This window comes from Populus alba, chromosome 14, assembly GCF_005239225.2.
Source record: "Populus alba chromosome 14, ASM523922v2, whole genome shotgun sequence".
NCBI classification, from domain to species: Eukaryota; Viridiplantae; Streptophyta; class Magnoliopsida; order Malpighiales; family Salicaceae; genus Populus; species Populus alba.
The window spans coordinates 8,425,750-8,449,876 of record NC_133297.1 but is presented as its reverse complement, the minus strand read 5'-3'; the positions used below and the strand labels follow the sequence as shown (position 1 = coordinate 8,449,876).

The following is a 24,127-nucleotide window of genomic DNA, read 5'->3' as shown; positions in this document are numbered from 1 at the left end:
TATTATTTATCTTAAAAAACCAAACTAAATCAAAACTGACTGGTTTGAATCAGTTTTAATTTTTTTGTTTTATAAATAATTTTAATTAATTTTTTTTTATATATAAAAATCAAACCAAATTGGACGGTGGATCGTATACCTCGACTCAAACATAAAGCCAAGGAGATACTCCCTAAACCCGTAAAAAATAATAAAAAAAAAAAAAAAAAAAAAGAAAAAGAAAAAAGAAAAGGCTTCGGCTTGATAAGGTAATCAATCCATTACACTGCACCAAATACAGAGCAAAGGCAAAACCCAATCCCCCTCAAGCCTTTCTTTCTGTCTTTCCCTTCTCTTCCGCCTCTGCGCAGTTTAGCGACGTTATCTAGAGGTCAGTAGCCATCATACTCTCTCACTCTCTCTAATTCATTTGTTTTGACCTGCATTGCTTTCTTTTTATTATTAAACCTCTAGGGTTTAGGGTTTATTCCACAAATTTGTTTCCTTTTTTTGTTCTTTAGCTATTAGCGTTGACAATAATTTCATCTTTTAATCGGGTTGTTGTGTTTCGTTTGTAGGCATCAATGGGGTCTATACTTCGTGACTGGCAAGGGTTCCACCAATTCCCTGCTGCCACACAGTCCAAACTTGTTGAATTGTTTGCCAAATTAAAGGAAGAGGTTCCATTTTTCAATCTTTTAACTCAAATTATTTGTTATACTTCTTTATTAATTATTTGTTTCAATTTTCATAATTATTTATTGTCTTGGACTATATGTTTTTGCAGGGTGTTAATAAAATGACCATACTTGTTATGGGCAAAGGTGGAGTTGGGAAGTCTTCCACTGTCAATTCTCTTCTCGGAGAGCGAGTGGTCAATGTTAGCTCCTTCCAGGTAGCCAATTTCCTGTGATCTTGGCAGCTAGTGGTCTTTGCATGCCCTATATATTTGTTTATCGTCGATAATAACAATGCTTGCGTTACAGTCAGAGGGGCTCAGACCAGTCATGGTCTCACGTGACCGGGCTGGGTTCACGTTGAACATCATTGACACCCCAGGCCTTGTGGAAGGTGGTTACGTCAACTACCAATCTCTGGAGTTGATTAAACGGTTGGTATTACTAGAATCTTATGTTTTGAGCTCACTTGGATTCTTACCAAATTGTTACTTCTGTTGTTCCTTTTTTTAACATTCCTGGATTAAAGATGTGGTGACCGTACATTGATTTTACTTTGGTTGTTGATGTGTCTGCTTATGTAGGTTCCTATTGAATAAGACTATAAATGTTTTGCTCTATGTTGACCGCTTGGATGCATATAGAGTGGATGACTTGGATAAGCAGATTATTAGTGCTATAACTGATAGTTTTGGAAAAGAAATATGGAACAAAAGTTTGCTTGTCCTTACTCATGCCCAGCTTTGCCCACCAGATGATCTCAGTTATGATGTCTTTTGTGGTCGAAGATCAGAGGCTGTTTTGAAGACTATTCGGATGGGAGCACAGATTAGGAAACGAGATTTTGAGGTGCTTGTTTCTTCTTAACATGTCTATAAACCCACTTCTCTTGTTTTTGTCCTTTCTTTTCTTTTTGTTTTTTAAAATTTAGTGGGCAACAGCTTCTCATTGGCACTCCGGATATGCAACAATATGCTGACTTGTTTCCAAATGATAAGTGCATAATTTGCTGCATATGCATGTTGATAATCTGTTGCAAACTGCAACTAGCGGAGTGAGCTGTTTTTTTTTTCTTTTTTCCGTACACTATTTCTCCTAAAATAAATCCGTACCCTCTCCCAGAGACCCATATGCATGTATTCATGGGTGTGCATTAGACCATCTTACGCTAATGATCAATGCTATAGATGGAGCAACCATTTCATTTTCTTTCACTGTCATTTTTTTTCAACATGGACAAAAGGACATGCAATGTGATTAATTACTTAGCTGCTGAGTAAGTGGGAGATCTTATAACCTTCTAAGAAACTTGAGGTTCATGATGCCATGGTTCAAGAGATTTCTACGTGCATTTGTTAGAAATTTAATGGAGAATCATACCTTCTTTTTTCTATCCACTAAGATACTAAAAACTTATACCATGGTCTTTGCAACTGTCTCCAGTTCAAATGTACATGCTTGGTTGTTGACAAATGCAAAGGAATGCCAAAGTTGGAGATTTGTTGTTTTGCTTCAGCCAATTCATTCTTTTTCCTGCATTGCCAATTATTTACTGCTTCTAGCAACATGCGCTCCCTCAAATGTGGTTTAGATACTTTAAATGAACATTTATTATTGGAGGAATAAACAAAATGGTAAAATAATCTTTAGGTTATTGAGTATGTTTTCAAAGTCTCTTCCATTTTCAATTCTCATTAATATTCAACACATGAATTGTTTAGAAAATAATTTCAAGTTCTTTTTCTTCAACCATGACATCCATGTTCATTCTGGATGATGAGGATTACCATGGTAGGTGAAGTTGGTACATATTACAGAGGACTGGATGGGGCGTTAGAGAAAGGAGGCTGTTAAATGTTGATGCTAGTGCTCTTGATTGTGATGTTAAAGGAAAGGAGATGATATCTTTATCTTAAGCAGTAATCAACCTTAGTTCCTGTTGACAAAATTCACAAGTGACTGCATCTAAATGGTCTCTTGATATGATTTAGCGAGAACACTTCTACTTCCTCTGGGGGAAGATAGAATCCAGGAAGCTAGATCATTGGGGATATAGGCTTCCTAAGTAAGGATGACTACTAATAATTTCTCATTTATGATTACTTGGATGTTGTAGAATGTCTTATGCTGGTATACAAGGCAATTTAATTTGGTTGCTTGAGGAAATCATGGAGAGTTCAAAATAAATTTTATCTGGTGCTTTAAAAGCAAAGCAAGAGGTGAGGTTCCTGGGGAAATTGAGAATCTCAGATGAATATCAAGTTCACGAGTAGTGGGAAGGAGAGTGGCATGATGGTGGCTTATGTAATGCAGTTAATTTAGCCCTTTCCCCTGTTATTTCTGTATTGTCACTGTCGAAGTCAGTTGGAGCTCTTTGCCTTGATCACTAGAAAAAGGTAAAGCACGATAGTGCAGTCTGGGAGCACTTGCCAATCATCCCAGTTTCTTGTATCCCTTTGAGCCAGATATGCCATGACTACTTGTTCCCTTTTATGCACAAAGCGATTCTTGACTTTCTTTCTTTCTTTTTTACTCTGTCCAGATTTGTCTTCTTTAATTTCATCCCAATACTCTATGGAGTTCCACTGCAACCTTCAAAAGCAATGCTTTAAAAATATTATCATGAGATATCCTGAGGGTGAAAAGTTTTTCCTTTTACTGCTTTGCATAGCTTTATCTGTTGAATTGTCAAAATATTTTCAAGTTTGAAACTTGGCATTTCAGAAGTTACAGTGGAGTTTGGGCAAATATTAAAGATTTGTGTTGGAAAGGAAAAATTTGATTCTGTATTATATTACTTCAAGAAAAAAAAATACTTTTCTGTTTAGAAAATTAGATGCGCTGATATTATCAGTGGGAAGGGAAGACTTTGCCTTTTCAAATAATTTCCCCGTCCTGGAACCGAATTTTGTAAATGAAGATCATTTATGATGTCTGTAAGGAAAGGTCATGCTACTCAAGCTATAAAGAGTGCTTGAAATATTGTGATGTTTTATAATCTCTATTTCAGAGTTCTGTGAATTGATTGGAATTTTTTTACTTCAAATAATGTATTTTCCAGTGTTGGATGCATGAGATTGAGATATGCTTATTTGGTGTCTAAGCAGCTAATTAACCTGGAAGATGGAGAGACCTTACAGAAACCAAACTAATTTTGTGGTTCATGAGTGAATGGGATTCTTCATGGGACGAGAATAATGCCCTGGATTCATATTTGGAAATCTACTATAGTGATGAAAATGCAGAACCACCTTCAACCTTTTTCTTTCTTTTTAGAATTATCTTTGCTATAGTTTTGAGGTGGCGTTAGTAGAAACTAAATTAGCTTTCCAGTTCTTCACGGGATAATCAAAAAATGTATTTTCCAGTGTTGGATGCATGAGATTGAGATATGCCCATTTGGTGTCTAAGCAGCTAATTAACTTGGAAGTTGGAGAGGGTGTTACAGAAACCATACTAATTTTGTGGTTCATTAGTGAATGGGATTCTTCATGGGATGAGAATGATGCCCTGGATTCATATTTGGAAATCGACTATAGTGATGAAAATGCAGAACCACCAACTTCAACTTTTTTCTTTCTTTTTGAGAATTATCTTTGCTATAGTTTTGAGGAGGCGTTAATAGAAACTAAATTAGCTTTCCAGTTCTTCATGGGATATTGGTGTCGTGTAATTTTATTTGAAGATTGTCTACAATGATGTAAAATGCACATCCATCCCTTTGGTATCTGTAAACAGGGAAGATAAATAATTTTTTTTTGTTCTTAGTGTTCTGTTTATGTAATCAATCATTTGCTTGCTTTTGATGCATCTAGGATTCTGCTATTCCAGTTGGTTTGGTTGAAAACAGTGGGAGATGCAACAAAAATGAGAACGATGAAAAGGTTTACTCTTTATGCTCTGAATTTTGATAATTTATTCATTTATTTAAAAGGTTTGTTTCAAATTGCTTATAATTTTGAGTTGCAGATTCTCCCGAATGGGGATGCTTGGATTCCGAGCTTGGTAAAAGAGATTGTTGGGGTTGCAACAAATGGGAAGAAATCTCTTTTAGTTGACGAGAAGTTGGTTAATGGATCCGAGTCAAATGACAGGGGAAAGATATTTATTCCTCTTATCTTGGGGGTCCAGGTAAAAATTTACCTAAATCAAGTATTCTATTTGGTAGAACTGGTGCATATGATCAATGTTATTCATTGCTGTTTTTTCATCTTGCAGTGGCTTCTTGTGAAATGGATTCAACGAGAAATAAAAAAAGATATCGTGAAAGGGGGCAAGTATATTTGAGTACTGTTAAGTTGCCCTCAAGTCAGTTGCAAGTTCTTATGTGGCTCTTTAATGGCCTCTTCTTCCTTCTTTCTCCACCTTTTTCTATTCATTTCCTTTTATGTCATTGCATCTTCACTATTTCTGAATATCTAGTCCATCTGTACCTGTGTGTTTGTGTTGTGAGTTCATTTTTTAGGGACAGAATATGAGTGAGAGGAGGCTCTTGCTCTCCAATTAAGTGTCTTCTTTAGCAGTTTTATGCATCTTTTTCCCCGCATTTTTTATTTGAATTTCATTCATGAATTTTTCCATTTAATTTGGTTCTTATTAGTACTTAAAAATTTCCCTCTATCCTTTACACGTTTAGATGATAGAGTTTACCTGTGAAGAGAGGTATTCGGGTGCCCTTTCTTTGCAAGTGGAGGTGCCGATGTTATTGCGCATCGGTTATATATCTTTCTTTATCTTTTGCTCATTTTGATTCCTTGCGGCGATAGTGCGGTGAGCACAAATGAGTTTAGCATGGTCTCGGTTGCTACTCTCTACCAACCTCTACATGCTAGGAGAATCCGACTTCGCCGTCCTATGCAGGGCTAAGACTAAAACTCTCTCTTTAAAATGCGGCCCCTGTAGTTTGCTTTAAGTTCTATTAAAATGTTTTGAGCAATTTCTACTGGGCGTGACCCTGTGATTATGTTTATTTCACTCCCGGCGTGTCAGCCAACAGTTAAAGCTGTTTGCCATCTTTCTGCGGAGATTGCGGGTATTCGCAAGAGCTGATGGACGGAGGAACCAAAGGATCGGAAGTGGGGGACCAGGGCAGGGAAGGTTTTTATACAATGGATGCCATCATTAAAGCATACCACCATAGCCTGTAAACATCATTAAAGACACCACAATCATAGTAAAAATCTCATAATTATATATATTATGTGTCGCATGAATTTGCATTGCACGCCTCGCAATCATTGCTGGGTTCTTAATCGGCCAAAAACTAGTCAAAATATATACTCCCGGTCACCTTTTTGGATTCTCACCATAGCTGGAGGTCTGATTATGTTGCAGTTTTTCGGTGTGCCTGATGCCCCTTGGCAATCGGTGATTTGGTGTCAAGCGTGCTGGAAGGGCGACAGGCGCAGTTGTCTTGTGGTTGGATTAGCTGGGAGACTTTTATCATGTTACTGTTCATGGGTAATGCCAGGCATGCAATCGACAGTCTGCACCATTACATGATCCGTACAATCAGATCTTCTCCTACAAAGATGAGCAACACTTGCCCTGTGTTTGACATGGGGACAACTCCAAAATGTCTACTGTCCTAACCTCTTACTGAAGTTAACGTTCGAAGGATAAATGGACAATTTTAATGGTAAACAACAAATGGCAATCTTTTTTTATTATTATTTTTTTTCCTTTCTCTTTTGAACCAAAATGGCTGTAGAATTACACAATCCTTCCCATGAGGTCCATTCCAACCTCCTAGGCTCCCAATTCGCGAATAAAATATTGAACGGCGCTCCCATTAGGTCCTTCATCGGAGATGGCCAGCCAATTTTATAACGTGGAACTACCTTTTCTCACCTCTCATGACAAATTAATAGCTTTAACTCCCAACGTAAATTATGTTTATCATTAAAAACTTGCATCACTTTTATGCTGAAAAATTAGGCCACGTACTGACTTTCTATTATATCCTTACATGTTTCATTAGGTTATCGGGTTTTGGATATGCATGTGTATTTGTCATCTAGATATTACTTGTTACTTATTTTAAAATAAAATAATAATTTGTATACTTGAAGTGTGTGTATATATATTATCAAATAAGGTAATATTATTTGGGAGTGTGGATTGTATTTTAAAAAAAAAAATTTAAAAGACTTCAAATTAATGTTTTATTATTATTATTATTATTATGTGTTAATAACAAATATATATACATAAAATTATTTGAATATATTTTTAAATAAAAAATATTTAAAAAAGCATTTATATAACTATCTTAAACACGATATAAATTCTTATCGTAATATGCATCCAATTAGCAACAGGCATTTAACAGAAGGTAGGGCATAATCATGATTAACAGCCACAAGTGCTTGATTGATTGTGGGAAACCACAGCCACCACCATGCATAAAAGAGAATCAAATCTGGTATCTTAAATAGAAATAGTAATCTAAAAAACACCATGCCATGCTAGCTAGCTAGCACTTTTCCTCTTGGAACCTTTCGGAACAAATAGCTATAAATTTAGGCCTCATGTGTTAACATAGGTAGGTATCCAGAGCAGAGCATAAAACACATCATGGGCACTGCTAGTAATTTGAAGCGCGCAGCTGTTTCTTTCTTGGTTCCACTTCCTTCAATTCTCTTTTATCTCTACTTCATTAACCATTACAAAACAAGCACCGTAGATGGCACTACACTCTCTCCTTTCTGGTCATGGTGCGTCGACCACCCTCTTCTTTTGGTCAACGCCCTCTTCTTCTTCAATGTCAATGTTCTCTTCTGGATCATCAGTCAAATCCAAAAGAGCCACTGGGTATGTTACCACGTTATTAGTATTACATTTTCCAATCAAGTTTTGTTTCCTTTTGTTTTCTTGGATTCGTTTATTGAATTTTGTTTTGTGGGTGCTGCAGATGATAGATTTGTATTGGACTGTGATACCAATGTTGCTCGTTTATTACTATGCAACATACCCTTTGGCCCAATATAACTTGTGGAGGTCGAGAATTGTGATAGCATTGACATGGATTTGGAGTTTGAGACTTACCCACAACTACTTTAGGCGGGAAAAGTGGCAATGGGGTGTCAGAGAGGATTGGAGGTTCACTGATATGCGTGGTCAGTATGGCAAGAATTGGTGGTGGATTTCCTTCTTTTCTGTCTATGCTTCTCAACAGGTAATGTATGATTGTATCTTTGCTTATTTGTATTGATAATCTGGTTCTTAATTGAGGATAATTGACTGATCTGAATTTGGTTAAAACTGCTTGACGAATTGCCACAATGAGATTTCACTAGCTGGAAGCTTTTCAAAGTATTTTGGCTTTACTTGTTATGTTGATGTCTTGTGTGTTTAGTCTGCCATGAACTGTTGCAGAAAGTTGAAATTTCTCAGCCACAAGCTCTTTAATGGCGATTCTTTTCTTATTTGGTGATCTCTAATATTGCAGATGTTTCTGGTTGGTATATGTCTCCCATTCTATATTGTTCACTCAGTTGATAAGCCATTGGATGTCTGGGATTTTGTTGCTGTCGCTGTATGCTTGTGTGGAATTGTGATTGCATACTTTGCTGATACGCAACTTCATGAATTTGTGACAAGAAACGACAAATTAAAAGAGCTTGGAAAACCAACGGTGCCAAATCTTGATAGGGGCTTGTGGGGTTACTCACGGCATCCAAATTATTTTGGGGAGCAGCTGTGGTGGTGGGGACTGGTGATATTTGCATGGAACCTGGGACATGGATGGGCTTTCGTTGGGGCCTTTGTTAATAGTATGTGCTTGGCATATGTTACCGTGCTTGTAGAACAGCGGATGCTGAAACAGGAGTACAGAGCTGAAGCATACAGGCTTTATCAGAAGACAACTTCAGTGTGGATCCCTTGGTTCAGGTCATCTGCTTTTGCTAGAAAAGACAAGGACACTTGAACTGATACAAGTCCCAGTGCCCAGCTCCTGTCGTTCTTTATAATCTGTTGTTCTTCAGCAATTGTTCATGTTCTATGTTGTTGATTTCAAATTGTCTGTGTGTAGCTAATAGATCACTGTATGGAAATGTATAAATTATCGTCGCATTTTCTTTGAAGTTCGCCATGTCATCTAAAATTTTGAGCATATGCTGAATGTTGAGTTCTGGATTTCCCATGCTACCCGTTTTGTCATCAGGTTCCTTCTCGCAACAAATTGAACACAGTAGTTTGTTGTATGACGTGAAAGGTGAAGCAAAATTTGGCTGCAATGCCATTGTAGCTCTTAAATGTATTGGACAGAAATCTAGCTTTATTATAGTGTGTCTCAACTGAAAATGAATACCGGCCTGCTCAGAATTTTTTTCCTCCTGAGGACTGTGCCGGTGCAGATCACCTATGTCACTGTCACATCTGAGCTGTTGAAGTTTGTTAACAATGTATCAAGTGTCTACTGTCTTAACTTATGTTGGATGTTCTTCTAGCGTCATTGTGAAGCTTGGCCATTAGGTGTTTTGGGTTCTTCCGTAAAGTCATGAAACACATTGTATCAAAATAGTAAGAGTAAGCCGATACTCTCTATAGAGCCGTTAAGGAGAATGCCATTGCTTGCCAGTATGCACAAGCATTCCTCATGGGAGGGAAGAAGAAGAAACTAGAGCTAACATGAATGTCATATTGTTAGCTCCCTGTGCAAATGAGTTTACTGGTCTTTAGCCCGGTCAGAAGAGCTGCTTGCTCCCCAACATACCCCAATGAAGCCACTAGCTCTATTCCTGCAACCAGAAATACCAAGCAGCTCTTTCATTAGCATTCCATAATAATCTATCTGCTTCTAGCTTGGGGGGCTATCCTTAAAGATCATATATTAGGAACCAGCAAAGTTTCTGGATGATTTCTGTGGATGTGGTTTTGCAGGTCATGTATTAGACATTAGAAGAGATCCTGATTTTACAGCATGAGATGGTTTAACCTTTGAATCCTGGGACGCAGGGATGCTGCCACAATGAACTTCGTATAGGATTAACAGAAACGTGATCATTGGATACCATTTTAGTTTGATAGGATAAAAAGCTTTATTCCATGAACCTGTCAACAAGAGGAGGAGTGGATGTCTCACTCAGCAGACATTAAATTAAGGGTTTCCAAAGAAATTATGATATAGAATTGAAGGCCAGATAAATTTTGAAAACATGACAATGAACAGATCACATCGTATGTAAAAGGGAGTGCTTTATAGATCAACTCATGAATTTGTTTCAATGGACTAGAATTGTGTTATATTGGAACTCTTAGGGGTTAGATGATTCAGAAAGCTTGCTGGTGCTTAACCTTGTCACTTGTGAGCTCATCACTGTCGGTTCCGACAATTTGATGGAAGAATGGCTGAACAGAAGTAGATGGCTTCAAGCTGAGATATAACGAGTTTTGGATCCATTATAATGAAGGTATGGATCAGGTATTGTCATTTATGAAGAGGTTAATGCTCTTGGCCTATATATTCTGTTTTTTCAAGGATTACATGTTGAAGTATTGTCATTTACTTCTAGAGCTTTCATGATTTCCTTTGCTGTTTTATTCTAACATGCCATTACTCGTGGAGAGTAGCTTTCCGACTTCTTAAACAAGGTGATGTTGCTCTAAGTGTAGTCTGTTCTGTACCGTGTGAGACTCGCTTTATTATTGCAACATATCCTGGTACTAGGTGTGGCCTGAGTTTGAATGCTTTGTGAGAAGATGATGAAGCGCTTGAACCGTGTCCAACCTGCAAAAATTGTGGTCCACTCAATTAAAACCCGTGAACCTACAGTGTACATTCTGAGCCAGTGAACCTATCATGTACCTCATTAAAGAAACTAATATGCAGCATCGGAACACAACAGGACAGAGGTTTGGATGGCGATGGTCCTGATGGATGAATCTCTATAATGCTGTAACGCGAGGATGGGTGATGGACAACTAGCACAATTTTGAACCTGGGTATTGCTTCACTGTATGCTGCGTCCCTTTAAAGATTAGATTTCTATATGGAAACTGACAGGATTGTGTTTCTTCAATAGAAATGGCGGTCATCCTTCCAATGAGATATCGTATCCTTCTATACGATGTCTTGGGGTAGAAATCCCCATGCTATCCGCCCACGAAACTTCGGGGCTAAATCATACCAAACCATAAGACATTCAACCTCCAGCCATCTCCTTCCTTTCGAATGTTCTTGAGGACGACATTCAATTGTGCATTGCAGACACTTGATTTTATCAAGGAAGGTATCGAATGTTACTTTGCTGTCTTTCCTCTTTTCTGGTTAGTTCTGTCTATCATTTGCCATCTCTGTGAAGCATTCTAGTTCCAAAACTATTTTGGATAGGTCTGGTCGTGTTACTCGAAGGCTCACCAATGCTATGAGTCCTATCGTGTTGTTGTTGGTATAACGTTGAAGACCCTTGGAGGCTTATCCTGCCGGTAAACGGTCTCCTCCCTCGTATCATCATCCAGTTTTTGAATTCTAAAGGATATGACGCGGTTTCCTGGGGGTATACTAGTTCAGGTATAAATTGTCTGTTTTAAATCTGATTCGAAAAGTAAGTATTTCCAGCACGAAAATCAAGAGTGAAGAGATAGAGCCTTCAAGTTCATGTGATATTGTCAGTGCAACGGATTTTGCCCATCAGAGCTGAACCACCAACTTCATGTTTTTCTTCTCTTTCCTGTGTTTTGTACTTAGAAAATTGAAGTGGATCCGTAATTGAGCATCAAAAGTATTGAAGGGACTTAAATAAAAAAGTTGAAGTAACAAATAAAAGAGACTAAACATCTGTTTTATCTTTAATTTCGGTTCTTTAATCTCGAAATCTCTTAAATCAATAAGATTGAATTTGATTTTGTCAAACTTAGCGTCAATTAGGTAATAAAATAGTCTCCAAACCCAATCATAAAAAAAAATCATTGGATATAAAAAAAAAACTCAGGGACCCAAAAAAAGATTTCATTGCGTAAATTCACAATGAAGGCTCTCATAGGCCATAGTAAATGACTGATGCCTCTTTTTTTTTTGTAATATATTTGTCTTTTGTCCCCTAAATGCAACTAAAATCATATTGTATGTCACCAGTTTACAAGATTGTGTTACCTTGCTACTTGAATAAAAAAAAAAAAATGTAAAAAAAAAAAATCCACTTCATAAGAAACTACTTGGCAATATTATTAAACTTGATCAAATGAATCAAATTAAAAACTTAATTCAGGTTTAAAATTAAATCATGAGAAAGTTTCCATAATATAATCTAGTTGATTTAGTAAGTTTAGAGACAATCTGAACGATTAATAAAAATTATGGTTTGAATTTAAAAAAATAACTCAAGATAATGCTTTTTTAATATTAAGACATTGTATATTGGATTGACTTTTATTTAATGATTTAATTATTAAATTTGTAATTCAAGTAATGAACTCCATGATAACAAAATAAATGCTTGTAAAATTAAGTATAAATTAAATGTTAAGGTATTTGTTTTGAAAGTACAATAGTGAAAAATTAAAAAAATAGTAGAGATGAAAGAAAAAAATAGAAGTGAAAATGAAAAAAAAAAAAAAAGGAAATAAAAGAAGCTATCTGACATCCTTCACTGTTAATAATAATAATAATAATAATAATAATAATAAAAAGAGATGAGTTGACTCCAAACTTTTTTTTTAGATGTATTAGGTGATTACTAAAAATCCATTTCGGAAATGTCAATTAAGAAATTAATTTATATTTGAAATCGTAATTAATGTTCAAAAAAATCATTAGATGTTGAAGCAATCTGTTGTTTTTAGAGAGGGCTTAGATTTAAAAACAAGAAAAATAAAAAGGGCATCACGTTGATTGTTGAAGGATGATGATGCTGTTAAAATCGGGACAAGGAAACGAAAATGAAACCTTATGTTATAGAGATAGGGCGCAAAGGGCATATATATGTAGTAAATAATGTATTCCAAGATTGTTTGTCACACTGCTTTCAGCAATTAACGAGAAACCGTGACAAAAAGTGCCAAGAGAGAGATACATAGCGAATAGATTCTTTTATTTTTATATTCGTTTTCAAATTATAATTATTTTAAGAAATATTAAATTAATATTTTCTTAATGATTTTAATAATATTTTTAAGAAATTCTTAGTATGTTAACATTAAAAATAAAAAGAATTAAAAATAGAAAAATTCTATTTAATGCAAGTGATGCAAGAAAAAGAATATCCTTTTAATCAAATAAATTTCTATGTTTTCTGTGTCTATGTTTATTCATCCTGTGACATGTGATTAGTATCCGAAAGCTTTGTTTGTCTTGATTGCGATTCTGACTTGCGCACATCAGCTCTAGGCTATAAGCCAAACTAGGCTCACGCTCTGTATTTAGCAGCAAGTAACTGCAAAAGGGCATCGTGATCGGGGTTTGCAAACCAGATTGAGTAGAGAACAACAATGGCGAAGAAGAGCAGACCAAGTCTTTCGCTTTCTCACTTTGTTGGGGTAGTGGTTTTTTCTCTCTTCTTCGTTCCAAAATCCGTTTTGGGTGTGAAACAAGAGCTACGTTTTGGAAAAAATGGTGAGTTCAAAATACTGCAAGTGGCAGATATGCACTTTGCAGATGGCAAGACCACGCCTTGCCTTGACGTGTTCCCAAATCAAATGCCTTCTTGCTCTGACCTCAACACTACTGCCTTCGTTGAGCGCATGATTCAAGCTGAGAAACCCGATTTTATTGTTTTCACTGGTACACTTCCATCTGCACTCAGTAACCTTTTTTTTCTGATTCCAAATTTATGTTATTGGTTCTGATTCTTTTTGTCTATGTATGATTTTATTTTGAAATTTGGAGAAAACCCAGTTGTTAATTTGTTTACTTTAGCAAGTTTCCTAATTTGCTAACAGTATATGGCATTTAGTGGCTAAGCTTTAACAAGTATGTTCCTTTCACAATCTAAGCTAATGGAGGTATTATTTGCACTGTGGCCAATAGGGGATAACATCTTTGGCTTTGATGCCACCGATGCTGCAAAATCACTGAATGCTGCCTTTTGGCCAGCAATTGAATCGAACATCCCATGGGCTGCTGTTTTGGGGAACCATGATCAAGATTCTACTTTGTCAAGGGAAGGAGTCATGAAACATGTTGTTGGCCTTAAGAATACTCTCTCTCAGGTCAACCCTGCTGAGGCTCACATCATTGATGGTTTTGGGAACTATAACCTGGAGATTGGCGGGGTTAAAGATTCATGTTTTGAAAACAAATCAGCTCTTAATCTTTATTTCCTTGATAGCGGAGACTATTCCACCGTTCCGGCAATCCCTGGCTATGGTTGGATCAAGCCCTCTCAGCAGCTTTGGTTCCAACGCACTTCTGCAAAGCTTCGGGTAATAATTACCACTATTTTTTACAGTCGAAGTAATCAGTAGGTCATTCTATGAGCTACTTTTATCATTTATTAGTAAAAAGGACCACTATTTTGTCTACACACAAATAGAATAGACATCACGCAGATAGTTTTAACTTGAAATGAGTGCAATAGCTTAATTGTGATATGTTGAATAGCCATTTTTCCCTTTTCACTTCAGAGAGCCTACATGAGACAGCCAGAGGCTCAAAAAGGACCTGCACCTGGGCTGGTGTACTTTCACATCCCATTGCCTGAATTTGCAAGTTTTGATTCATCAAACGTCACAGGGGTGAGACAAGAAGGCATTAGCTCTGCTTCTGTGAATTCGGGTTTCTTCACAACCATGGTAGAAGCTGGGGACGTAAAAGCCGTTTTCACAGGACATGATCATCTCAATGACTTCTGTGGTGAGCTTACTGGTATACAACTTTGTTATGCTGGGGGTTTTGGATACCATGCCTATGGGAAGGCGGGGTGGTCAAGGAGGGCAAGGGTGGTGGTAGCATCCTTGGAAAAGACAGAGAAAGGAGGTTGGGGAGCTGTCAAGTCTATCAAAACATGGAAGCGCCTTGATGATGAACACCTTACTGCTATAGATGGTCAGGTCCTTTGGAGCAGGAGTCGTGCAGGTAAGTTCTTACTTAACAATCCTTAATTAATCATTTGCACATGTTGAAATTGTACAAGACAGACAAACGGATAGTGTCTCTCAAGGACATCGTTGTGGAGCATGTCACCAATAACTATTAGGAAATGAAATATACTGGAAACAGAAATTGCAGCGTTTGTCTTTGTATGTTAGCATATTGGTGCCTTGTGCTTTCTTGCTTGTGTTGTGGCAAAGAATATTAACCAGTTTATTTACTTAAAGATCAATGACTTGTACTGCTGGCAGATACTAATTTGTGTTCATCTTTTTATTGAAAAGCTCTTCATTCACTTGCCTGTTTTCAATTGATATTAATTAGTTTCATCTTCTTATCCTTGAATTGTCATATTGCACTGTGCAGTTAATCATCACTACCATGATCTGCATGCTCATCAAAATAGAAAATTTAGCATAGTTAGATATGACCATGATCTACATTCTCATCAATATAAAATCTTTAGCATAGGAAAAGATACAATGACGCCGATTGAAAGTTCAGGCTGCAATTACTTTTCTACATTACCAAATCCATTTCCTGCAATGAATCGTATAATTGTTTCTTTTGTTTCAGATGTTTCTAGCAACAAAGTAGACAAGACATTGGCAATGCCTGTGGTGCTAGGTTGTTCACTTTTGCTTTATGTTGCAAAAAAAAAACCATGCTTCATTGTCTTTTTGGCCTTTCACTTGATTATGAAAAGGTATATCCCTGTAACAAGGTTTCCCCCTGTCTATCTCCTTTCTTACCAAAGTGAGGCACCTTTTCACCAGTTATGGAACTTCCTTCTACATCAGTTGCTTTGTGTTTCTCAGGTGTCAGTAACTGTTGCATATGTTCTTATTGGGTAGTAGCTGGTGCATTCCTGTTTTCTGTTTCATGTCTTCCCTTCTTTGTTTACTATTTTTTCATTTGCTTGAACAGGAGTACGTAGAAAGAAACAGGTTGGTGATGCTGAGTGATGAGCACATGAGATGGCTTACCACGAGGAAGTAAGTTTTGAATCAATTTAAGTGGGAATGTTCCACATTTTTTGTAACGTTATTCATAGATTTAGATATAAATGTCCTTGAAGTAAATGAAAAAAGTGAAGGTAATTACAAAAGGCAATAAATGGATAATCATGCTTTAGGAAGGTTCAGAAACTTGATCATAAAATGTAATATTTAATGGTCTGTGGAAATATGATTCCTCGATACGATAGCCTGTATCTTGCACACTGAGATGTTGAGTGCAATTGCATCTGGCATGTTGTGATCCAACAGGCTGTATCTCGAGTCAGTATGGTTGAACAGGCAAACAACATATGAGAGTCCTGGAGTCAACTTCTTAATCGAAATGTAATGAGCATCTTGTTTTTGGTTCTTGACAAACAAAATAACGTATGTTGCTGGACACAAATACGAATCTGGGAATCAAAGGATCATGGAGCTTTTGGATTGTTTCTTAATTACTGAAGTGGGAATTTTTCAATGCCTATGACTGAAAACGAAATTGAAGGTATCACGACAGGGATGGCTGAAATTCTGTCATCCTGCTCAAACAGGCAGTCATGCATATGTGCAATATTCAGTCCTTTTTTTGCGAAATCCAATCATAAATCATGAGGAATATGTCAAAAAATTTCTAGAATGTATTAAAAATGTTATAGAAAATATTATGAATTGTGCGAAAATTGTTAAGGAAAAGGTATCAAAAGACTAAATGTCTTCGGTGGAGAAGCCACCTTAGCCGATACATTCAACTCTATCATATAAAGATGAAGGTAAGAAATGTTTCGATATTACAAAGCCGATTCTACAAGGAGAATATTTTATTTATTTATTTTTGAAAAAGAGCTAGTAGCCAAAAATATTTATCAAAAATCAAAATAGCACATCCCTAAACCTAACTGTAAAATTAAGACGGTTTGACTGGACACATCATTTAACTTGCGCCACTTAAAATCACAATTCACAATCCGGTGACTTGTAATTCAAATTTATTGCCAATTAAATTCATAATTAAGCAATTATATTTGAACTACATCGAAAATGTTTAATAATGTTATAAAAAACTAATGCATATAAATTTATTATTATATCTCGATGTACAAGACTTGTAACACATGGTATTACATGTCGGATTATTGTGATATAATGTCAACTGTTTCGAAAAAGAAATCATCAACAAACTTTCTGGGTTTGAATTCAGACACAATTTCCATTGTGAATCCGGTTTGAATTATTGATGAGTGGATGACTAGGCTTCGGGCATGGAATTCTGAAGTTCAGTATTACCTGAGAAATTAAACGGACGAAATATCCACTCTATCGGTCCTTGCTTCTATTACTGCCCAAAAACAAAAGGATAAGTTCACACTCTATTTTGCGAGGCTTATCAGCCTCAGCAGAATCAAGCCAGCAATTGCTGACTGGCTGTGGATTAAGCTTTTAAATAAGGATAGGAGTTACATAATTTTTTGGAATTTATACTCATTCATATTAAAATCGTTCCAAACAACATATCTAACCCCTCTATCTCTTCTACCGACAGCTTCTCTCTTATCCCGATATTTCTCTCTTTCAAATAGTTTTTATGTGAATTTATCTCTTCCCGCAAAGCTCTGGTGATAAAATTTCAAATTAAAACTCAGGAAGAACCCTAATTTTTTAATCTGTCAATTTAATGGAGAAAAAAAAATTGATTCCAAGATTTCAATATTCCGGTTCTCCCAACAATGGAAGCTTTCAGATTGCTCAAGTACTGGAGAGGTGGTGGTGGTGGTGGCGTCTCCAAACAGAGCTGGTGAGAATGATGACGATGAAGGGCCGTTTTTTGAGTTGGAGTTTGCGTTTTTTGACGATAAGGAGGAGACGGCAAAGAATAGAAAAAAGCTTGGTTTTGTCGTGAGGTTGGAACTTGTTCTGTCATCAAAGATAAAGACGAATCCACATTTTTTTTAATTAATTATTAACAAATGCTTCTGTGGGTTCTTGTTGTTGTCAGATCATTGCACACAGCGTCCTTTCTATTTTTTATGCTTTGTTTATTTTTGTATTTTAAAAATATTTAAAAAAAATTAATTTTTTTTATTTTAAAATAATTTTAATATATTAATATCAAAAATAAACTTTTAAAAATAAAAAATATATTATTTTAATATATTTTTTAATAAAAAATACTTTAAAAAATAACAAACACTCTTCAGAAAAACTGTAAAGTGAGCAGGCATTCAATGAGTCTCAGAAGAGTAAGTTTGCACCATAACAAATGAATCCCTGGCTGAGAAAGTTAAGCGCGTGTAATTCTATGTGTTTTTAAATATTTTTATTTAAAAATATATTAAAATAATACATTTTTTATTTTTAAAAAATTATTTTTAACATTAACATATCAAAATAATTTAAAAATATTAATTTAAAATAAAAAAAAATTAAAACACTTTTAAAATATAAAAATATAAATTACCAACTGTGCTTTTATTTTGCCTTGCAATTTACAGAGAAGTGGGATTTTCAAGACCATAGATTTAACAATAATTGGTTTTTGACTTTTAGGTTTTCATTTGGAGGAAATAAAAATAAGTGCTATTTTTGTTATTTTTGGGTTCAGGATCACTTTGTTCTTTAAATAAAAAATAATAGTAAATTTATAAATAATTAAATATTTTTTATTGAATTTATTTGGGTGTGCAAGTTCAGAAAGCAAAGTAAGTAACTATTACTATATTTTTTAGAAAACTTGATTGATATGGCAATTTTGATTAAATTATAGGATTTTAGAGATAAAAATATTTTTTCATGTTTTAAATTTCTTGTTTAATTTCTTAAAAACTTTTTAATTTAGTCCTCCTATTCAGGGCTAATTAAGGCCCAACCCACAAGAAAATAACAATTCCAGTATATTCTTATGCAACAATTGATTTTTAATCTGAATCGCATAGAGGGGCGTGGGAACCGGGACTATTCCTTCACCTATAACCTATTATATAGTTTGACACGATTAGCATTCAACTTCGGTTGCCATAAATATACTGAAAAACGGGTATGCTAGCTAGAACCTTGTGCAGCCAGAGTGGGAACGCTGTTAGGATCGCTCTAGTCATCGATCACCTTCTCCTTTCCAACCTCAGCCAAGATTTGATCTTCATCGCGATGGTTAAAAAGAGGGCGGCAGCATGCTAGCTGGCTGCCTCGTTGAACACGACTCGGTCAAGAAAACCACATTATATAATCTGCTCTTAGTTGACTCTGCGTTCCAATTTCGTGTTGCTTTGTGCTTCATCACTTCCTGACTTCCTCTATTTAAGTTCGGCCATCTTCCTATCATCCAACACCTCGCTTCCAATTCTCTCTCAATTAGGCTAAACTTGGCCAAACACTCCGCTTCATCATCTTCTCCTGCATATCAGCCCAATGGCCGCCTCCAAGATGGTGGCAACCTTATGCTTGATGGTTCTCGTCTTCGGCCTTTGCTTGCCAAAGGCTCAATCTCAAGATGTGTGTGCAGGAGTCGAACGCCCCGATCCAGAGACAATTCCATGCACAATTAACTGTTTTGTTCCTGACCCTGTTTGTGGAACTGACGGTGTCACGTATGCTTGTGGTTGCCTTGATGCTTTCTGCCATGGCGTTGATGTCGTCAAGGAAGGGGAGTGCTAGGCCAAGACATCCGCACTTGTGTCCATCAAATGTTAATGTCCGCCCCATGTCCTTCCCGGTTGTCTTCTAAAATTCTGTAATAATGTGTACTCCTTGAAATCATTTCAAGCTGTTTGGAATATCAGTTGTATATGTTGTTTTTAGTTTTGGCAATAATACTTTTGCCATGCTAAATTTATGTAACGGAATAAGGACGCAGCAGTATTATTAATTAGTACAATATTGATGAATTAAAGGTTGGATGCGGATGATTGATGAAAGCTTTTGATATTTTAAAGGTTGTAGAGTTGACTGCTAGTACAATCGATCCAATTTTCTTTTTTTTTTTTGGTAATAATCGGGGCTGACGCACAAAAATTATATTAAGATCTAATTAGATAATAATATAAGATCGTATACAAATGTACTGGAGAGTCTATAAAAGTCATCATTTTTTTGAAAAGGAATTTTGATTAAGGTAAAATTGGCTAACCAATCAACAGTTGAATTGGACCCTAGATATGTATGTTTCACCTTGAACTTTAGTCATGTCCAAGAAATTCAAATAACTTCCAAGTAAGATTCATACGTTGATTCAGTTAATTTTTTAGTTTCAATTCATTTTTTTAACCAATATAATTGATGGTTGATAGCTTGACGGAAAGCCAAGATAGCTTGTAGTAATTGATAGCTTGATATAAAAAGTTAAGTACTTGTAAATTTTTTTTTTTATAAACATGAGTATTATTAAATACTTAAGTCAATAATTTTATAAAAAAAGAAATTAGTTCATAAATATTTTATAGATATAAGCTCTGAAAATAAATATATTAAAAATATTATAATAAACAGATTGTTAATCTTGAATTTAATAGATTTATGAGGTATTTATAGACCATGAATCTTTTTTTTTATATAAAAAGTAGAAATTAAAAAGTCATTTCACTCCTATAAATTAAAGTGGTATTTTAAATTATATTTCATTCAAAATAATATGCATTGAATCAATATAAAATATCAAAAAATTTACATGGATCCTAAAAATTTATTGAGAGACTTGTAAAATTGCTCGGTATAATAAATTTATTGAATTCTCTTTGTATAAGAAGAGGGGAGGAGACTTATGGGTAACTTATGGAAAAACCTATATATGTGTAGTTATATGAATTATATTTGAAAAAATTTCCAAGTATATATATAAAAAACATAGAGTAACCTATATTTTAAAAAATCTCTAAGAGAATAAGGTAAGATATAAAAGATTCCATGCTGAGAAAATGTTTTTTAATAGCTAGAGAAACCTATTAGTATGTTATTTGTTTAGGATGTTGATAGTATTTATAACTTTATGCATTTAAAACAAAAGGGCTTAATAATTAATGAATAAATTACTTAGCCCAAGGTCAATATGACAATATGTACGTACGAAAGGTTCAGGATTAAGATCATGCATGTTTATTTAATCATACTTATTAAATCCGTCTAAATAAATTTAAAGTAAATGAATATTTTATTGTTGCACATTAAGATTAACTTAATTTAAAGTGAAATGGAGTACTCAATTTACCCAAAATAAAATCGAAAGAGTACGTGCTCAATTTGTTCTTTCATTTATAATAGTTGGTGTTGAAACAAAACAAAAAAAGTTAATATTTTCCTTCTCATATAATATAAACAATTAAACAATTAAATATAAATATAAATATAAATAGTGAGATTTATGATTCCCGAACATGAGATTTTCATTTTAAAAAAATAAAAAAAATTGGGTGAATATATAACAATTTAAAAACCAATTAACAAGAAAGGTTCAGCTAACATGCGTTAGACCAAATATATTCAGACGCATTTATCATTGTGAATTCGATTTGGCCCCCAAGAATTCATTATGAGAATTTGGAAAAAGTCTAAGATAAGATTTTAATTAAGAAAAAAAATGAAAATCTCCCCGGGTCCATGCTTCTATATTTGACCAATAACAAGGCTTGCGAGGATATTTGAATGCTCATCAGTTGCTTGCGCTTGTAATATGGAAATGATAGTAATATAGATTATCTTTGTTTTGGGATGGACTCGATAACCATGTACTTGTAAATAGAGCAGCCACAGTGGGAACGCAGCGAACGCTGTTAATCAGGCTTTTGTCACCGTCTTCTTCTTTCCAACCTCAATCGAATTTTGATCTTGATGAATTCGTCAAGAAAACCACATTATATAATTGGCCTTTCTTTGACTGTTCGTTCCACTACTTGCGTGTAGCTATGTGTCTTTCCTAACGCAGCTTCCCCTATTTATATATATATATATATTCGTCCATCTTCGTATCATTCAAACACCCCACATCCAATTCTTCTCTCTTTAGCCTGCAGAGTACCATCTGCTTAATTAGTATATATATCTTTCTCCGACATACCAGCTCAATGGCCACCTCCAAGATCTTAGCACCCTTATGCTTGATGGTCCTCGTTTTCTGTCTTTCCTTGTCAATGGTTAAATCTCAAAGTGACGGTGTGTGTGCAGGAGTCGAACGCCCCGACCCAGAAACAATTCCATGCACAATTAACTGTATTGTTGCTGACCCTGTTTGTGGGACTGACGGTGTCACCTACGATTGTGGTTGCGATGACGCTTTCTGCAATGGTGTTGATGTTGTCAAGAAAGGGGAGTGCTAGGCCTCTACATTTGTGTCCATGAAGTGTTAATGTCCGCCCCATCGTCCGCCTCCGTTGTCTTCTAGGGTTCAGTAATAACGTGTTTTAGTACTACTTGAAATCATTTCAAGCTGTTCGGATCAGTTGTCTGTTGTTGTTTAGTTTGGCATTAGTCGTGCCATGCTTTTATGCAAGTACCGAATAAGATTCAGTTGTGTTAATTAGTACAATTAAAATTGATAAATAAAGATGGGATTTGTTCTTGAAAGCCCTTAACATTTTTAAGGTGGTGATTGATTTTTAGCATGGAAGTTTAGTTGAGGTTATTTTTTAAAATATTTTTTTTATATTAAAATGTATTAAAATAATATTTTTTTATTTTTTAAAAATTATTTTTGAAATCAATATATTAAAACAATTCAAAACATATAAAAAAAATTTATTTTTAATAAAAAAATTAAACTTTTTAAAATTACGAGATCAACCCTGTTTCCTTTAGCTCCTATAGAGATCAGTTTATGGGGACGAGCCCCCACTGCAAGAATGTGGGGAGAAATCTCAATCATGTCTGAAAAGGGGAATTATAAGTATTTGTGCACCCGATTTGTCAAATTAATTAATGGAAATCATTGAAAAAGAAAAAAAAAAAACTCCTGATCCAGTCTTTTATTAATTAAACTATCAAAAATCAAGCTCTATCTTGGGCAAATCAAATCCTGTGCATAGTGCTAGTGCATCTAGCAGACCATGGATAATTGCACAATAATTGATGAAGTTTTGACAATTAAATAAATTTTAATTAAGAAAATTATGATTTATAATAGTTTTTTTAATTAAAATAAAATATCAGACCACAAAAATAAACATAGTTGCATATTGTAACCTAACAACGATGGTAGCTAATCCAGTGAAATAAATAAATTTGGAAGATTAATAAATCGATCTTACCATAGCGAGTTAAGAAGTGCTAGGGGATGATGGGATGTGCACAATCTAAAGATTTATGAAGGCTTCTCCTCTTCGACGAATAAAAAAATTCATTGCTGCGGCAGAGCAGCATAGCTTCTTGTCTGTATTTATATTTAAAAAAAATTAATTTTTTTTAAATTAATATATTTTTTAATATTTTTATATCATTTTGATGTGTTAATATCAATCATAATTTTTTAAAAATAAAAAAAATATTATTTTAATATATTTTTAATTAAAAAATATTTTAAAGGTAATTATTACTACACTTTCAAACACTCATTTTTTCATAGATCATACTGCTCATATATCATCAAATAAAATAATTATAATAAAAGCTGAATGAAAATACTTGATTGGCTGTTGTTAAAAGTTGTCATGCTTAGAAAAAAAATCGTATACTCAATTAGAAAAATATTAAAAGCTGATAAACTTATAATAAAATTATTCCGTCATGTTGGAATGCTACAGGCTATATCTTCAGCTAAGAAGACATCTTTGAATCGTAGAATGAACTCCATCGAAATGTAACGAGCATACATGGATAAAGAATTTTGAAATTCATTTATGACAAACTTTGAAATTATTCTTTTCAAATGCATTTTTAATTTTAATTTCTGATAAAAACTGATTAGAAATGAAGAGTATTTTAAGAAAAAATGACTAAATTGTTTTGGAAAAAGGAATAAATTATAAGCAATGATGAAAATATAGAGATTCATTTTTTTATTTTTAATCAAAGGCGTTGACTAATTATTTTTCTAGAAACACAAAGATTAAATAATTATTTACTCATCTTGGGAATGTGCAGTAGTATTCATAGGAAACGTTTCCAATTTGCAGGATTTCCAAGGTCAAATTAACAGGCCCAAAGACTATAACTTGAAAAAATTGAATACAGCATTAGCATTTCTAGCTAAAGATTAAATAACGCCATCTGTTTAGAGAATGAACTGATTATTTAACTTTCTGGGTTAGACCAAATTAATATATTCAGCCGCAATTACCACTGTCTAATCCGATTTGAGCCCCAGAAATTTATGAGTAGATGACTGGACTTTTGAAAAAGCTTGAGGTTAAATTTTTCTTGAGAAAATAAATGGAAAAATTTCATTGGTCCATGCTTCCATTATTGACCAATAACAAGTCTTACGAGGATATTTGAATAGTACTCATCAGTTGCTCGCGGTTGTT

At 34.7% G+C, this 24,127-nt stretch overlaps 3 protein-coding genes across 8 annotated transcripts; all 3 read left to right on the top strand.

The window, feature by feature from the left end:
• Positions 1–212: 212 nt before the first annotated feature.
• On the top strand, positions 213–5,241 carry LOC118041157 (translocase of chloroplast 33, chloroplastic). The gene is made up of 8 exons (XM_035048332.2): positions 213–370; positions 558–659; positions 767–874; positions 966–1,090; positions 1,241–1,505; positions 4,472–4,540; positions 4,626–4,787; positions 4,875–5,241. Exons 2-8 carry the CDS (start codon positions 564–566, stop codon positions 4,941–4,943), a joined length of 894 nt encoding a protein of 297 aa, XP_034904223.1. The 5' UTR covers positions 213–370; positions 558–563; the 3' UTR covers positions 4,944–5,241.
• A 1,848-nt stretch (positions 5,242–7,089) lies between these two features.
• Positions 7,090–8,802, top strand: LOC118041158 (uncharacterized protein C594.04c). Its single transcript, XM_035048333.2, has 3 exons — positions 7,090–7,469; positions 7,570–7,833; positions 8,107–8,802. Exons 1-3 carry the CDS (start codon positions 7,233–7,235, stop codon positions 8,584–8,586), a joined length of 981 nt encoding a protein of 326 aa, XP_034904224.1. The 5' UTR covers positions 7,090–7,232; the 3' UTR covers positions 8,587–8,802.
• Positions 8,803–12,878: 4,076 nt separating this feature from the next.
• Positions 12,879–16,503, top strand: LOC118041159 (probable inactive purple acid phosphatase 29). 6 transcript variants are annotated; one of them, XM_073404350.1, is made up of 6 exons: positions 12,879–13,380; positions 13,627–14,021; positions 14,223–14,673; positions 15,265–15,506; positions 15,616–15,683; positions 15,957–16,489. In XM_073404350.1, exons 1-6 carry the CDS (start codon positions 13,089–13,091, stop codon positions 16,033–16,035), a joined length of 1,527 nt encoding a protein of 508 aa, XP_073260451.1. In that variant the 5' UTR covers positions 12,879–13,088; the 3' UTR covers positions 16,036–16,489. The 6 variants fall into 6 exon arrangements, with proteins under 6 accessions (XP_073260451.1, XP_073260452.1, XP_034904227.1 ...); XM_073404351.1 differs by having other exon boundaries at positions 12,882–13,380; positions 15,265–15,315; positions 15,957–16,486; XM_035048336.2 differs by having other exon boundaries at positions 12,882–13,380; positions 15,265–15,394; positions 15,616–16,503.
• Positions 16,504–24,127: the final 7,624 nt, after the last annotated feature.